At 51.4% G+C, this 16,379-nt stretch overlaps 1 protein-coding gene across 5 annotated transcripts; it reads left to right on the top strand.

The window, feature by feature from the left end:
- Positions 1-6: 6 nt before the first annotated feature.
- Positions 7-14,557, top strand: DVL3 (dishevelled segment polarity protein 3). Of its 5 annotated transcripts, none has more exons than XM_011382509.2 (15): positions 7-216; positions 5,343-5,412; positions 5,951-6,072; positions 6,193-6,302; positions 6,501-6,633; positions 6,811-6,904; positions 7,121-7,190; positions 7,821-7,960; positions 8,166-8,242; positions 8,357-8,424; positions 8,580-8,729; positions 9,332-9,463; positions 9,646-9,813; positions 12,802-13,017; positions 13,119-14,557. In XM_011382509.2, the coding sequence occupies exons 1-15, from the start codon at positions 56-58 to the stop codon at positions 13,553-13,555; spliced, it is 2,148 nt and encodes a 715-aa protein (XP_011380811.1). In that variant the 5' UTR covers positions 7-55; the 3' UTR covers positions 13,556-14,557. The 5 variants fall into 5 exon arrangements, with proteins under 5 accessions (XP_011380811.1, XP_011380805.1, XP_011380798.1 ...); XM_011382503.2 differs by having other exon boundaries at positions 6,498-6,633; XM_011382496.2 differs by having other exon boundaries at positions 8,166-8,424.
- Positions 14,558-16,379: the final 1,822 nt, after the last annotated feature.

Below are 16,379 nucleotides of genomic sequence, written 5' to 3'. Positions count from 1 at the left end.
CGGCCCGGCCGCCCGAGCAGGCCGCACGAGGGCCGCCGGGCCCGAGGCCGGAGCCATGGGAGAGACCAAGATCATCTACCACCTGGACGGGCAGGAGACGCCGTACCTGGTGAAGCTGCCCCTGCCCGCCGAGCGCGTCACCTTGGCGGACTTTAAGGGCGTTCTGCAGCGACCCAGCTATAAGTTCTTCTTCAAGTCTATGGACGACGATTTCGGGTGAGGATGATCCCGCCTCGTCTCCGGGAGACCCCCGTCCCCTTTGGCTTCTAGGGGCCACTCGGCCAGTTTGGACTCCCTTTGCTACACTGTTTTCGAGCCCTACTCTGGATTCTAGGGGGCGACTCGGCCATTGGGTTACCCTTGGTTTTTTGAGATGCTGGAGTGCCAGACCCTCAAGGGACTCTCCTTTTGCTCTTGTGGGAGTCCTTGCCCTCTCCCTACTTTTAGGGGGACTCCAACTCCCCAAAAGCAATCACAGTTCCAGGCCAGGAAGACCCCCTCACCTCTCAGGGACCAGCGGCGCACACAGACACACCTCCCCATCCCTCCAGCCAGTTCCAGAGCCCGAGTACCCGATCCTTCTCCTGCCAGGGAGCCACCTTTTTAGCACAGACCTGGGGTGTTTGGCACTCGGTCTGTGCCTTCTTCAACTCTTCAGCTCCACAGCTCCGAGCCATATTTGGAGTACCGTGCATCTCTGGGCTGTGTTGTGGGACTTTGAACAAGGGGGAGGGGGAACCGAGGGTGCTCAGGCGCCAGGCTGTAAGCTAAGGCCTGCGGATCTGTTTATTTAGCTGTCCCCCTTTTCCTTGTGGGGTGTGTGGGATGTTGTCAAGGGAGCAGAGCGCCTGACCCCTGATGAGGAGTCCCCACCAGCCCAGATGCAGATTTCCCCTCAGAATTGGGGCCTTTTTCCTCCAGATGGTGGCCTTGGAAAGGGCCCCGGAGCCTGGATGGGAGGGCCAAGAAGAGTCTCTTGGTATTCTTCATCTTCCCTCTCTGGCGGGGTCTTCTCCTCCACCGGCTGCAAGGCTTTGGACAGGCGGAGTTTGGAAGCAGTAACTTCCCCTTTAAGAGGGGATGGAATGTTGGAGCCGGAAGGTTCTGTAGCAGCTGGCCTGGGAGGGGGAGCGGGGCTTATTCCCTCACCCACCCACCCCCAACTCCCAGGGGACTGGGGGAGGAGGAGGCCCCCACACTAACTGGGCGCTGGGCCTGGACGCCTGTGGGGAAGGCCTTCCCAGGCCCTCCAGGCCTAAAGACAGCCCCTCCAGCACTAGCCTGAGGCCTGCACTGCTCCTTGGAGCTGAGGCCCCAAAGCTGAGTGAGAGGAGACATTCTTCCCAGTGTTCATCAGTCTGGCTTCTCTCCCAGGACCCCAGCCCTCCTGGCCCTAAGAAGCAAGCACCTTCTCTCCCTTCTGCCTGGCATGTTTTGCTGTCACCTTTCCCCCTGGAACTCGGGGGTTTGATGAGCCCATGAGCTCATATGTGTGAAAGTGCTTTTACAATAGGAAGTGCTATACAGCTTCTAACTATTCTTGTTTTTGTTGTTATTCCTACCCTGGGGTGGGGTACTCCTTGTGTATAATGATTGTCTGGCTTCAGTCCAGAGACAGACACCCCTGATTGGAAGATTCTGAAGAGGGATCGATCTGCAAACTCTGGAAGCTCTGCAAGCTCTGCAAGCTCTGCAAGCTCTGCAAGCGGTGGGAATGAGGGCACAGATGCCTTGGTCCGCTTAGAGAAGAATAGAGTTAAGAGAGACCGAGATACTGCCTCAGGGTATGGGATAGGGGCAAATTAGCTGGAGTCCAGCGCACCGGGACAGCCGTGGGCCAGATCCCACTCACCCCAGGCTGTTGTCGAGCCAGGCCTAACTGCAGTCATAGGAGGGCCCCCATTACATCTGCTCACTGTTTATTTAATATGGTTCTTTAAATCCACTGTCAGTCCATTCACTCTTTCTTAGCTTGACCAAATCAATAATATGAATTCACAGTTCTTATTTTCTATTTATATTTTTTCTAAAATATGTTAAAAATAAATATTCACTATCAAATTAAGCAGTGTTCATTCAGGTAACACCTGAACACACGTTGCACACATCACTGGCACTTAAACCGTCCTTTGCAAAATATCAGAGTAGGCCATTTTAACAGGATTGAGAAGAATACTAAAGATGAAGTGGAGGAGTTTGATTTTGTTTTTTATCCCCAGAAGGATTAATAAGCAGAAAACTTGGGAGAGTTATCACAGAGGACTAATAGCTGAGGAATAGAGGAATATATATATCATTTATTTAACAACTCTTTTTATAGTCCTTATAGTATCCCAGGCACTGATCTAAATGTTTTCCAAATTTTTACTCATTTAATCCTCTTAATAGCCCTATGAAATAGTAGGAATATCCCTAGTTTACAGCACAGCACAGAAACCTGAGGTAACTTACTCAAGGTCACACAGTCTGGCTAGTTAGTGGCAGAGCTTGATTCAACATCAGGAATCTGGCTCTAAAGTTTAAGGCTTAATCACAGAATTGTAGGTATTACAATTTTACTGTAGGTATTACCATTTTACTGATGCATCCTCTCTGAGGGAGATGCTGAGCCTCGGCAAACTGTAGAGGTAATAAGGCTAGTCCTTATCCTAGCCCATGAGAGGAGGGTCAGGTAGAGGCCTTTGATCCCTACTGACAGATGGGAAAGTGGGTCAGGGGAGGAAGGCTGTTGTCTCTTTAGTCTCTCCAGGCTTACCCTCTGAGGTTCTGGTTTGTGAGGCCCGAGGACTCCCCAACTCCCATCTGGTCTCCAGAAATATTTGTCAAACTCAGAATAGGCCCAACTCTCTTAAATTATTTGGGAAATAGAGGAAGAATAAACATTTTCAGTACTGAGAAGATGGTGGATGGAAGAACAAGGTACCCACTACTAGAGTGGCCTTGAGCTGTGGAAGGGGGCAACATGGGAAGTTGGGTCACTAATTATGTTGCTCTCCATTCCATGTCTCACAATGTCCTGCCTCTGACCCTTCTTCCAGGAGTACTTTATTCCCCTGGCTTCTCCAGGTCCAAATTCTCCTGTCCTCTGTGTTGAGCTTTTCAAGTATGGTACTGTTCTCTATTTATTCATATACCTACCCAGCTACTAGCCAGGACCTGACACCTAAATAACACTCAGCAGATGTCTGTCCAGTGAACACCTCTGCTGCTCTTCTCTGACCACTTCCCACTTTAAGTACACTGGGGCTCTCAGCAAAGGCTTTTTAATTGCATGCACAATGAGCATATTTGTTTGGCTTCTACCCTTACAAAGTTACACCTAGTTAGAGAGTATGGGTCCTGCTAAAAACGGACAGAAACTAGCTTTTATCGTATGCCAGACCATGCCAAGCATTTATGAATCCCGTTTACCAGGATGAAACAAAGGCCTGGAGAAGTTAAGAAACTTCTCTAAGATGGGAGGGCTCGTAAGTGGCAGAATTGGAATTTGAACCCAGATTTGTCTGACTCCACTTGGGGTGTGAGTGAGTGCATGTGTGTGTGTATGTGATGGATTCCTGAGCCATGTAGCTCCACTGTGGGAGGGGGCGGCCTGTCTGAGGTCCTCCAAGGCTGCTTAAGATCAGCTGATGGTTGTGAGTCAGCAGAGCCTTGGCGACCTGTCAGTGACCCCTAGAAAGAGAGGAAACATCTGTAGCTGGAGCTGTTTAGTGGGGCCTGCTGGGGGAGGGGCTGGTGGGGACTTAGCAGCAGTTTCCCACTTCAGGGAGACCCCCGGCAAAGCAGGTCACAGAGTCCCTGCCATGTGGCCCACATACCCCCTTTTCCTTTGAGCCCCAGTTCCCATAGAGGGCTGCAAGCTAACAGTACCCTGTGGCCAGACTGGCTGGTAGATCTGAGCTACTCCTCTGTCCCTTCTTTTCAGCCTGTTCTATTTCCAGGCTTTCTGCCATGGTGGGCCTGAGCAGCATGATTTGAGCTGCTTTCTTGGGGTTGCTGTGGGATTGGAAATGGTGGAGGAGCCAGAGCTGGATGGGAGGGAGGAGGGTAGGCTCGGCCTTCGAACTTGGCTGTGAGTCCAAGAATGTGAGCATCACAAGGAGCCAAGCACGTTCCCAGCTCTGGGAAGCTCCTCAAAAACGGTGAGGACTAGGCTTCCCAGCCTCCTTCCTTGCTGTCTTCTTTATGTGCTCACAACTCCAGGCACGTGTCTTCCTCTTGCCCCTGATCACGTCTTTCCAGCTCTGTACTCCTGGGATGTCTGACACATTGTGGGGGCCCTCAAACTTTTCTAGTTCCTTTCACTACTGGCCCCATACTGTAGTCATGGTCTGACTTCTTACCTCACTGCATGCCCCAGGCCAAACTACATGCCTGTGACCACATCCCATGTTCCACATCACTATCTCCCCCCACCCCCACAGACCCACATCATCTCTGTCATTGTACAGGAAAGAATGTGAAATGCCATAGAAACAGTATGGGTTTTGGAGTCAGACAAGCTTGGGGTTGAATTACAACTCTGATACCTTCTAGCTCTAACCTTGGACAAGTTACTGAATATTTCTCAGTTCCTTATTCATAAAATGGGGATCATATAGTCTATACGATGAGGCTAATGTGAAGATTATATATTGTAACCACAGGGAAATAAGATGGTATAATTGGTAGGAATAAAGGCTGTGGTGTCAGGCTAACTAGGCTTCAAATTCCAGCTCTTCACATACTAGTGGTGAGACTATAGGTAAATTTCTGCACCTACTGAGCCTTAGTTTCTCCATCTGTTATCTATCTTAATAGCATTGCCGTATTAAATGAAATGATAGAGGTAAAGTGTTAGCTTAGTGCTTGGTCCATAATACATTTTCAATAAACCAGAGCAATTGTTGCTGTTATCTTAATAACAGTGGAGGATGTTCAGTAAATGCCTTCTCCTCTTCTCTTTCCTAATTTCCTTAAGTTCCTTGTCCACACCTCCTAGAGGAATGTCAGAATTTCCAGTTTAGAAGGGAAAGAGAGCAATCAGCATGTGCTTTTCTCTGGTTTAGGGTCAGAGGAAAAGAAAAGGTCCAGCCCAGGAGAACTGTGTCGGGGGTGGGTAAGGAGCTTTTAAGATTCTAGGGAGTGGCTGCACTCATGAGGCGCAGCTGTTTATCAGGTGTGATTTGCAATCACCTGATGACTGAGAGGATGCCCCAGGAAGGCAGCTGGGTCACCCCCACCCTTGCTCCCATTTGAACAGGCTTGTGCTGTGGTTTGATTTCCAGTTTAGGGTGGAGGAGCCCCTGAGAGTTGAGATTTCCACCCCAGAAAGCTCATCGACACCCCCTCTTTCCCTGCAGAGTGGTGAAGGAAGAGATCTCGGATGACAATGCCAAGCTGCCCTGCTTCAATGGCCGGGTAGTGTCCTGGGTAAGGAACCCTCCTTAGTCCCCTCCCCACCCGAGTTCTTGTAGTAGGCTGGACGGAGGGAAGGCCCTGTCTCACTGAGGTTGTCACTGGTGTTGTTATGCTTCAATATCTGAATCTTCCTTGAGTTTTCTAACTGAACAGTTTCTACACCAAATTCTATAGCTTTGGTGAAAAGTAGGGAAATGGTGGGAAGGAGGAAAGGCAGACACAGAAACACACATTAGAGACAAAATCGTCTCTTATGCCCTTTGAGGCACTTTGCCTCTGGTTCCCTTCGGTCAGCTGTCGACCTCTGCCTTGGACCACTGACCCTTGTTCTCTGCCCCCATCCCACTTCACCAACCCATGCCTCCCTGCTACCCTATCAATCTGGCAGTGGTTCCACTTCTCATCTCAGCTACCCTTGCATAGTCCTGTCTTCTCCCTTCATGTCCCCTTCTTTATTCTCCCCAAGTCTTCATGCCCTGCCGGAACCTAACTATCCTATTTCTCCTTGGTGCCCCTGTGCCATACTCCCTACCCATTTTCTCCCCATCAGCTGGTGTCAGCTGAGGGCTCACACCCAGAGCCAGCTCCCTTCTGTGCTGATAACCCATCGGAGCTGCCACCACCCATGGAGCGCACGGGAGGCATTGGGGACTCCCGGCCCCCATCCTTCCAGTGAGTGTGACCTGAGGGTGGGGAGGGCCTGTGGGGGAGGGCCCTGTCACCTTAGCCTAGGGCTAGGGGAGGGAGCCCCCACCTTGCCCCGTCCCTCACCAAGTCCTATCTTTCGTGCAGCCCTCATGCTGGTGGGGGCAGCCAGGAGAACCTGGACAATGATACAGAGACAGACTCATTGGTGTCTGCCCAGCGAGAGCGGCCACGCCGGAGGGACGGCCCAGAGCACAGTGCGTCTTCCCTGAACAGATGTCTTCCCTACCCCCATGCCCTCTTCCACAGCTTCCACTTAGCTGCCCACCTCCTTGCCCTACTTCCTGAGCTTTGGATGTGCCTGGGCCCAATGCAGACCCTGACTTGCCCCTCTGTCCTCCCTTTCCTCTTGCATTGTGCACTGTGAACCCAGCTGTCTCCATCCCCTGCAGCAGCCCGGCTAAATGGAACTGCAAAGGGGGAACGGCGGCGAGAACCAGGGGGTTATGACAGCTCATCCACCCTCATGAGCAGTGAATTGGAGACCACCAGCTTCTTTGATTCAGATGAAGATGACTCCACCAGCAGGTGGGGCTTTGGTTTCATAAGTGCTGTGGGTCAAGTGACCCCTGAGGAGCCCTGAACCCTGAGGATGTTGGGCCCCTGGGAGGGATGTGAGCCTTGTGCTGGGGACCTGGGGCCTGCAGTGCCTCTTATGGGGCAGGGCTAGGCCAGCCTGGTGGGGAACGACTGTGGGCCCCACAGGTTCAGCAGCTCCACAGAGCAGAGCAGCGCCTCACGCCTGATGAGAAGACACAAGCGGCGGCGGCGGAAGCAGAAAGTTTCCCGGATTGAGCGGGTATGGGGTCTGGGATGCTAAGGGTATGGGGTCTGGGATGCTAAGGGTGGGTGGGGCAGGGCCAGGGCTTGTGCTTGCTTAGATTTCCTCCCTTGAGTCAGTGTTAAAAACTTTGGAGGGGAGATGGTGCTAAGGGCTCACCTTGAGGAGGAGCTAGGTGGAAGCAGTGAGTTCCTGCCACCCCTGCCTGCTGCTCAGAGTCTCTGTCTATTACAGTCCTCGTCCTTCAGCAGCATCACGGACTCCACCATGTCACTCAACATCATCACGGTCACTCTCAACATGGGTGAGTCAGATGAAACACCTTGTGCCTAACGTATCCTGACACTGGGCAGACTCAAGGAATTCAAAGAAGCACAAGATACGTCCCCTGCCCTCAAGGAGCTCTCTTTCATAAATATAAACTTGTACATAAACTGATCATTTCAGTATCTCATGATCAGGGCTATGACAAAGAGAAGCACAGAGAGCTATGGAAGCAGGGAAAGCCATCAGAGAAAGCTTTCTGGGGGAAGTAACTTCTGATTCCTTTCCTGTTCCCATTTTTCAGCCATTGCATTCTTGCTCTCTGATTTTTGCCATAGGTACTTTCTTTAGTAGATAGCTAGGTATAGTGAAAAAAGCCTAAACTTTGGAATTTAAGTCTAAGTTTGAATACTGATTTTGCCACTTAATGGTTTGGAAAAGTCACTTAAATTCTCTGAACCTTAGTTGCCTACTCTGTAAAGTGGGACTGAGAGTCTCTGCCTTATAGCCATCGAGGATTAATTGAAAGCATGTTTGAGCAGGTTGGAAACACTGCCTGATTCCAGTTCAAAAAATGTTAGTTCTCGTCCCTTCCCACCCTTTTTAATAAGGGGTTTAGAATTTAGGTAGGAACCTCGCTCCCCTCTTAAGGTCTTATTACTCTCTATAGAAAAGTATAACTTCTTGGGCATCTCCATTGTGGGCCAAAGCAATGAGCGTGGTGACGGAGGCATCTACATTGGCTCTATCATGAAGGGTGGGGCTGTGGCTGCTGATGGACGCATTGAGCCAGGAGATATGCTGTTACAGGTACCATTGCTCACCACCCTGGCTGGGTGTGGATAGGGAGTGGGGAGATATACCCTCTGTACCCTCTCATTCTTCCTATCCTCCGTACTCTGTTCAGACGACTCTTCTTGGTTGGGGCGGCGGGGGGAGACCCTCTGACCCACCAAGCTGCCTTGCCCACCTCCCCAACACAGCTGCTTATTCCACTCTTGATCCTCTTTCCCAGGTAAACGAGATCAACTTTGAGAACATGAGTAATGATGACGCGGTGCGGGTACTGCGGGAGATTGTGCACAAACCAGGGTATGTATGGGATGGGCATTACAGAAGAGGAGGCAGACATTTCTGGCTCTCAGGCAAGGGGTTTGGTCTGGCCTCCACACATCCTGCCCTCACTAGGGACACCCTTGCTTTCAGGCCCATCACCCTGACTGTAGCCAAGTGCTGGGACCCAAGCCCACGTGGTTGCTTCACACTGCCCAGGAGTAAGTGGATGGGGGACTCAGTCCTAACGCTGGTGCCTGGCATACGTGAGCCCTGTCTCTCCTGCCTTTGGTGTTGCCCCGAACCCTCACACCTACCCTGTAGGGCCTGGCACTGAGCAGTGCGTGCAGCCCCTGACTCCTCATTCTCCCTGCAGGCGAGCCCATCAGGCCCATTGATCCTGCGGCCTGGGTCTCCCACACTGCAGCCATGACTGGCACCTTCCCTGCCTACGGCATGAGCCCCTCCCTGAGCACCATCACCTCCACCAGCTCCTCTATCACCAGCTCCATCCCTGACACAGAGCGTGAGTGTCCACCCTGTCCCCTAGGCCCAGCAGACAGGGCCAGGTGGGAGGGACTGATGAAGGCCCATATGGAGACTCTTGCTTGAAAGTCAGAGGGGGCTGGAGAGGGGACTCAGCTCATTTCGGCTACCTCACACTGCAGCTTCCTTCAGTGGACACCTGCCCCTCACTAAACAGTATTTGCTTCTGAACCAGTATTGAGCACCCGGTGAGCCTCAGTTTCCTCTTGTAAAACTGGACTAATAATATGCACTTTACCAGGTTCTTGGGCGTTTAATGAGAGGATATAAGTGAATCATCAATCACAGTGCGTGACATAAAGTAAGCATACCAATAATGACTGCCATTTTTATTACCACAACACACATTATGCACTGTGCTAATAAGCACCTTCATTTACATTATTTAATTCTCTTCAAACATCCTTATAAAATAGATATTAAAGTTCCTATTTTTACAGAAGGGGAAACTGAGTGTCCAAGAAGTCAGTAATTTGTCCAACATTGGTCCATATTTATTAGATGGTAGAGCTGGAATGCAAATTCCTCTCTGCCTAACTCAACAGCCCCTTTCTGCCTCACCATTCTGCCTCCCACCTCCAGGGCTAGATGACTTCCACCTGTCCATCCACAGTGACATGGCTGCCATTGTGAAAGCCATGGCCTCCCCTGAATCGGGGTTGGAGGTCCGAGACCGCATGTGGCTCAAGATCACCATCCCCAACGCTTTCATCGGTGAGAGGGCCCCATGGTGGAATGAAGGACAGAGTGGGGAGTGAGGGGGCTGGGCAGGCCAGGGTACCCAAGAACTCCTTTGGGCCACTCCTTTGAGCTGGAGCCAGCCCTCATCTCATGGCTTCTGTGAGGCCAGATGAGCCTAAGTGAGCCTCCCAATCAAGTGGCGGCCTTGCCCCCAGGCTCGGATGTGGTGGACTGGCTGTACCACAACGTGGAAGGCTTCACTGACCGGCGAGAGGCCCGCAAGTACGCCAGCAACCTGCTGAAAGCTGGCTTCATTCGCCACACTGTCAACAAGATCACTTTCTCCGAGCAGTGCTACTATATCTTCGGCGACCTTTGCGGCAGTACGTGCCTCTCCACCTCCTTGCCCTGTCTTCTGGCGGGGAGTGGGGAGGTGATTAGGAATGTGGCAGCAGACCAGGGAGTCCAGAGGAGGAGACAGTGGAGCTGGGGCTCAGTTCAAGGCCTGAGAGTTCTGTGGTAGAAGTAGAGCTCAGTCCAGCTTCTTCACCTGCCTTGTATCCTCCCCAAGGGGCTGGTACTTTCTAAGTGCCTGCTCTGTGCCTGGCACCGTGCTGATTGTTTCTAAAGCATCATGCACTTTCTATAAGTTCTCACAACTTCCTCTTCACCCTCGGGGCAATGGATTACTATCCCTGTTTTCAGATAAGGCATTGGAGACATACAGCAGTTAAACAGTCCACTCCAGTTCTCACAGCTGGAAGCAGAGGGGCTAGGCCATGGATCCAGGTCTTTCTGGCTCCAGAGCCCTTCCCACCATCTGGGGCTGTCCCAGATATGTGGTCTGCAGAAACATTGTCTCAGCAAGGCCAGACAGAGTTCCTTGGCGCCTGCTCAGCCTCCTAGCACCAAGCAGTTTCCACCAGGGCAAGACCTGGGGCTGGCCTGAGGCCCCAAGTCCACAGTTTCCTCAGACCCCTACAGGTGGTCTGCGCCTCAGGATGGAGCTGGAGAGGATGTCAGGGCCAGGTTGTAGAGGACTCTGCAAGCTGTACAAAGGAGTTTGGACTTGATCCTGAGCAAGTGCAAAGCCAATGATGGTTATTAAGCAAAAGGGATCTGCATGGAATCCCCCTTCCTCTGAGCTTGAGGACAACCCTTGAGAAGGGGAGTCCTCAAAACAGGACAGCATTGCTCAGGGCTTAGGAGTTGAAGCCCACTTTCAGCTATTTGCCTGAAGGAGCCTTCTCTCAACCCAGTGGTGTTGGCTGGAGTCCAAAAACTAACTCTTAAAATGCTTCCGATTAGGTTCTAGGGACTAGAAAGGCTGTTTTCCTGGTGGAAGAAGGGTCCCTGGCCCTTAACAGCTCCAGCATGGTCCCATGGAGTAGTGACAGGGTTTTGCATAGAGTTTTGGAGTTAGACAGTTGTGAGTTCAAATCCTAGCTCCACCCTTACTGTATAAACATGAGTAAGTGACACAGCCTTTCAGTACCTCAGTTTCTTGATCTATAAGGTGAAGGTAATAGTAGAACCTATCTCATAGAGCTGTTTTGAGGATAATATAATGTATATATAACACTTTAGCACTGCCCTAAAAAAGTCCATTATTCATATATTTAATTGATTCTAAGATAAAAATTTTTTTCACATTTCAATATCTCTGAAATTGAGGTGTATCTTACACTCAGTGGCTTCTTTGATTCAATCAGATATGGTTATTATCCTGGGGCAGAAGTCAGCCCCAGCCCCAAATTTCCAGGGACACAAAGCTTTTCCGAATAGCTGTGGCTTTTGCCCAAGAGACCTTATTCTATCCTTGGGGCCTCCTGGATCTTCTACCGATGGACCAAGGCCACAAGAAGCCCAGCTCAGGGAGATGCTGACAGGCCTTTTCCTTCTTACTGACCAAGGTCGCCTTAGCTGAGAATGTGGCAGGCTCAAAGGAAAGAGCTGGGGACCTGGGTAACTCCAAGAGGACACAATCACCACCCCTCCACCCCCAGAGACAACAGCCTAGAGGCTGAAATAGTCACCAGCTCTTTGAGCATGAGCCAAGGCAGGCCCAAGCTTTCCGCTACCACCACCCTCCATGCTAGCTGCTGGCCTTGACAGGTTCATTTTTGGCTGGCAGACTTCACAGGCTGTTTCAGCCCCCTCAGAGCTTCCTCTCCTGACCTCCCCTGGAAGGTTGGGCTGGCCTACTTAAGGGCTTGGAACAAAGGGCTCAGTCTGTATCTGGCAGCTGGCTCCTAGCAATTACAGCTCTCTCAGAGCTCTGGGACCTGGTACAGCGAGGGAGGGTATAAGCAAGGGTGTTTCAGGCAGGTCATTAGTCCTGGTGGCCCCCTTACACTCCCAGGTAGTTCCAACATTGGTGGGGGCAGCCTTGCCCTAAAGGAGTGCATAATTTACTGGGGAGAAAAAGTCATGAAAGAAGTAATGTTAATACAGTAAGAGGAGTGCTGCGAAGAACCAGGCCTGGCTGGAAATGGGGTGGAGAGCACAAAGGGGGCACCTAAGTTGTTCTCTTTCTGGGCCCTTCCCACCCAGCTCCCACCCTCCCCAAGAGCACTAGAAAATTGATCTGGGCCAAGGGCCTTCTATATGGGGAGGCTCTGAAAGGCTATGTTCATTCTAGCTTTTAGCGGGTATTATTTTTAGTGCTAGGTGAAGGGGGAAGGCAAATTTTCACTTGAATTTTCCCAGAAGGCTCCCTACTCCTTAATAACACCCTAATCTGGAAAGGTAAGAAAGTAAGCAACTTTTAGCTTCTGGTCTGGCTACAATTTGCGTCGACCTCAGAATGGTCATTTAACCTCTCTGGACTGCACTTTCCTCATCTGGAAAAAAACGTGACTAACATCTTCATAGGATTGTGGTAACATTTGCATGAAATGAAGTGCTTTGTATTGTGCCTAATGAATCGCTGTACCTGGTAGCGGTCTGGTATTTCAGCCTCCCACCTTCTCCTACCTTTTATCTTCTAAGTGAACAGAGGAGAAAATTGCCAAATGAGCTTTGCCCTTTCCAGCCCACTGAGAAAGGAGGAGAAACTGCCAAAGGCTTGGTAGGGGGTCTCCATGTGACTGGGAGTTGAGTGTCAGGATTTAGTGCTGAGGCTCTGAAGTAGTGACTCAGAGCCTCCTTGAGGAGGGTGAGGGGAAGGGCTGGAGGGAGGGAGTCTGAAGGAATGAGACATCTCAGGCCTATGCCTCCTCCAATTTTGGGAAGAAACTACCACAGCCGTTGGTATCATCTCAAAGGCACCCACTCGACCTAGGCTGGGGACCTCTCTCTTCTGACAAAGGGATGTGACGGGGGCATGGGAGAGTACCGTACCAGCTCATCCTGCCCTCTCACCTCCACAGACATGGCCAACCTGTCTCTCCATGATCATGACGGCTCCAGTGGTGCCTCTGACCAGGACACACTGGCCCCTTTGCCGCACCCGGGGGCCGCCCCTTGGCCCATGGCTTTCCCTTACCAGTACCCACCACCCCCGCACCCCTACAACCCGCATCCAGGCTTTCCTGAGCTGGGGTACAGCTACGGCGGAGGCAGCGCCAGCAGTCAGCACAGTGAAGGTAAGGCAAAGGGAGCCGTCGAGTGGGAGTCACAGGCTAGCCCTAGGCTTCCTCTGCAAGCTCTGAGCATCCCCAAACCGGTCCCTGCCTGTCTTCTCCAGGTAGCCGGAGCAGTGGCTCCAACCGTAGTGGCAGTGACCGGCGGAAAGAGAAGGACCCAAAGGCTGGGGACTCGAAGTCTGGAGGCAGTGGCAGCGAGTCGGACCACACAACCCGCAGCAGCCTTCGGGGGCCGCGGGAGCGGGCGCCCAGCGAGCGCTCAGGGCCTACCGCCAGCGAGCATAGCCACCGTAGCCACCACTCGCTGGCCAGCAGCCTGCGCAGCCACCACACGCACCCGAGCTACGGCCCCCCTGGCGTGCCCCCTCTCTACGGCCCCCCCATGCTGATGATGCCCCCACCGCCTGTGGCCATGGGACCCCCAGGAGCCCCTCCTGGCCGTGACCTGGCCTCGGTGCCCCCTGAACTGACCGCCAGCAGACAGTCCTTCCGCATGGCCATGGGAAACCCCAGTGAGTTCTTTGTGGATGTGATGTGAGCAGGGCCCCTCCCCCCACGTCCACCCTGCCCCTACCCTGGCTGGCTGCGTCCCTCTTTCCATCCGTCCATCTTTTTTACTTTGTCTGGTACCTGAAAGGGAAATAAACAGAACTAAATCCAGGCGCGCTAACTGCTCGCTGGGCTCAGCAAGGGCGGGGTGCACCCACCGATCCACTAACCTGCAGGCTGCTCCAGCTTGTCCCTCTGCCCCTACCTGCTACACAGGACTTCCCAGGATCCTTCATGGAAAGTCCTGCTCCTTACTCCCTTCTCTGCATACACTTCAGGAGTCACCCTAGCGGTGCCCCTAAGTGCCTGCTCAGTCCCTTATCCCCACCTTTTCCCCCTTCAGTCCCCTTTCACCATTCGTTCAGTTTTGCCATTCCTCTGTTAATCTCATCCCCTCAAGCATGTGTGCCATTCTCAACTTTTCCCCACAATACTAACACCAAAAAAATACTTCATTTGTGCCTCTTCCTAACTGTCCCTTGCCTGCTGCCTGCTGCCTGTACCCTGGAGCTGTGGTCACCTCCAGTAACTGTCCGTGCTATTCATGCCTGTGGTAGGCCCTTACCAGAAGCCCAGAAGGGCCTGCAGTTGCCTGATCTGCTAGTAGCTTCCATGGAGCATCTCTGCTCTACCCTACCACCACCCTGCCTTGCCTGCAATTGTGTGCTGGTTCCTTCAGACCCCTAACCCTACTAATCAGCAGGCTCATCTCACCTCTGGGCCTGAAACATTTCTTTCTTTCTTTTTTCCTCCCCCAATTTTTCCTGGGCCTGGAGCAGCCAAGAATTTCGGGCTGTTTGACTTTCTGTGAGCCCTCAGCAAGGGGAGGCCCAGCCTCCGAGGAGACCAGGAACCCTGCTTCAGCAGCCCCTCAGGGCTTCCCAAGGATGTTCAACCCCCATACCCACACTTTAACATGTTCAGTCACTAGGCTTCTGGGGAGGGCCCCCAGCCTCTTGCCCTTGTATGAGAGACTTCACTTTTCCAGAGAGTGTGTGCATGCTCTTTATTTCTCTCTCACACACACATGTGTGTACACACACACACACACACACACACACACACACACACGTGCCTATGCAAGTCCACTTAAGCCTCAGGGCCGGTCCCTGCCCAGAGGGCTGGACCCTCTCTCCCAATTCTCTCCCAGGTTGTGGGGCTGGTCCCCTGACTTAACCCCTCCCTTTCCTCCCCTTCCTCATAGCCCTCGAGCCTCCCCTACATGTCCCTATCTTCCTACCTTGATAAAGACCGTAAGCTGGGTCTCAGGCCGGGCTTAGCAGATGACTCCCCAGACAACTGACAGGCTGTTTTCACTGTGCCCCCTGCCACACACACCCTTTCCTGTTTTCATAATCACCATGATACCCCAGAGCATGGTTGGGTAGGGGGACTTCTGGGACTTCCAGACAGAGTGCCAGGTTTTACTTTGTATCTTATTTTCCAGTTTAAACAAATCATGACTTTCTCTTTAAGCCTCTTCTATAAATCCTCCTGGCTCACCTAGGCTCCCATATTTTCAGAACTGGGGTGTTAGGAGTGAGATAAAGTACTAAGCTCCAGCCTTTGGGGTAAGCCAGGATATGGGCATTTTGGCATTCATTCATTTAACAAATGCTTCCTAGGGTTTTTGGTGAATGAGGACTGTGTTGGAAGTCTGACTCAGCCTTGCCTGCCTAATGGAAACTCTGGATTTGCTCCCAACCCAGACCATGGCTTCTTCTAGCCATCACTACAGGGCTGCCTCCTGTACTTCTCTTTCTTCTCTGACTCTTCTTTGTCCCACTCTCTTGAGAATTCCTCCACTATTGCTCATGTCTTAGTGTTGGTGCTCCCATTGTTCTATCTTCAGTTTACTTCTCTCTCCTACTTCCCAGATGGTGTCATCCATCCTGATGTCCTCAACTGCCACTGATATGGTGGCGATTCTCAGATATATATCTCTAGCCCCAACTTCCCTCCGATCTTTAGATCTGTATTTTTATCATCCAGTAGACATCTCCATGGATGTGTCTATATGGACTCAACTCATTTCCCCATCACCTCCTGAATTCAAATCCTGGTTACCTTTATCACAATCTACATAGGCTCACCAGCTAGAAACATTTATGGTCTTAAATTCCTTCCCATATCTTACTAGTCAGCAGATCACATCCATTCCACTCCAACAATCTTTCTTGAATTTGGCCCTCTTCTCCCCTCTGCCTCTACTCTAGTTCACAAGAGCATGGGATTTCGAGTCAGGTTGTTCTGAATTGAATCTCAGCTCTACTACTTTTTGGTTGTGTGATAGGAGAGTTATTTAATCTCTCTGAGCCTTGATTCTCTCATATGTAAAATCATAATAATAATACCTACCTCACAGGGTTGTTGTGAGGATTTAAATTAGCTATTGTACGAAAGTGCCTAGCACAGTGCCTGGCACACAGTAGAATAGGTGCTCAATAAATGGTAGCTATTATTATTATTATTATTTTATTATTTTATCTCTAAATTGGTAAGGGTTTAAGGCAGTAGTCCCCAACCTTTTTGGCACCAGAGACTGGTGCTCCTATGAGAACATAATGCCTGATGATTTGAAGTGGAGCTGAGGCAGTGATGCTAGAGCTGGGTAGTAGCTGCAAATACAGATGAAGCGTTGTCGCTTGCTGGCCAGCCACTCACCTCCTGCTGTGTGGCCTGGTTCCTAACAGGACTGGTACTGGTCTATGGACTGGGGATTGGGGAACCCTGGTTTAGGGCATTTGTTGAAGATAAAGCTTTTGGAAAGGTAGGAATGAAGCATTGAGTGCTGATTCAGGGATCAGAAATGC

Source organism: Pteropus vampyrus, unplaced genomic scaffold, assembly GCF_000151845.1.
Source record: "Pteropus vampyrus isolate Shadow unplaced genomic scaffold, Pvam_2.0 Scaffold14, whole genome shotgun sequence".
In the NCBI taxonomy this organism is placed as follows: domain Eukaryota; kingdom Metazoa; phylum Chordata; class Mammalia; order Chiroptera; family Pteropodidae; genus Pteropus; species Pteropus vampyrus.
Note: the sequence above shows the minus strand (reverse complement) of the source record. Positions and strands in the feature narration are given on the sequence as shown.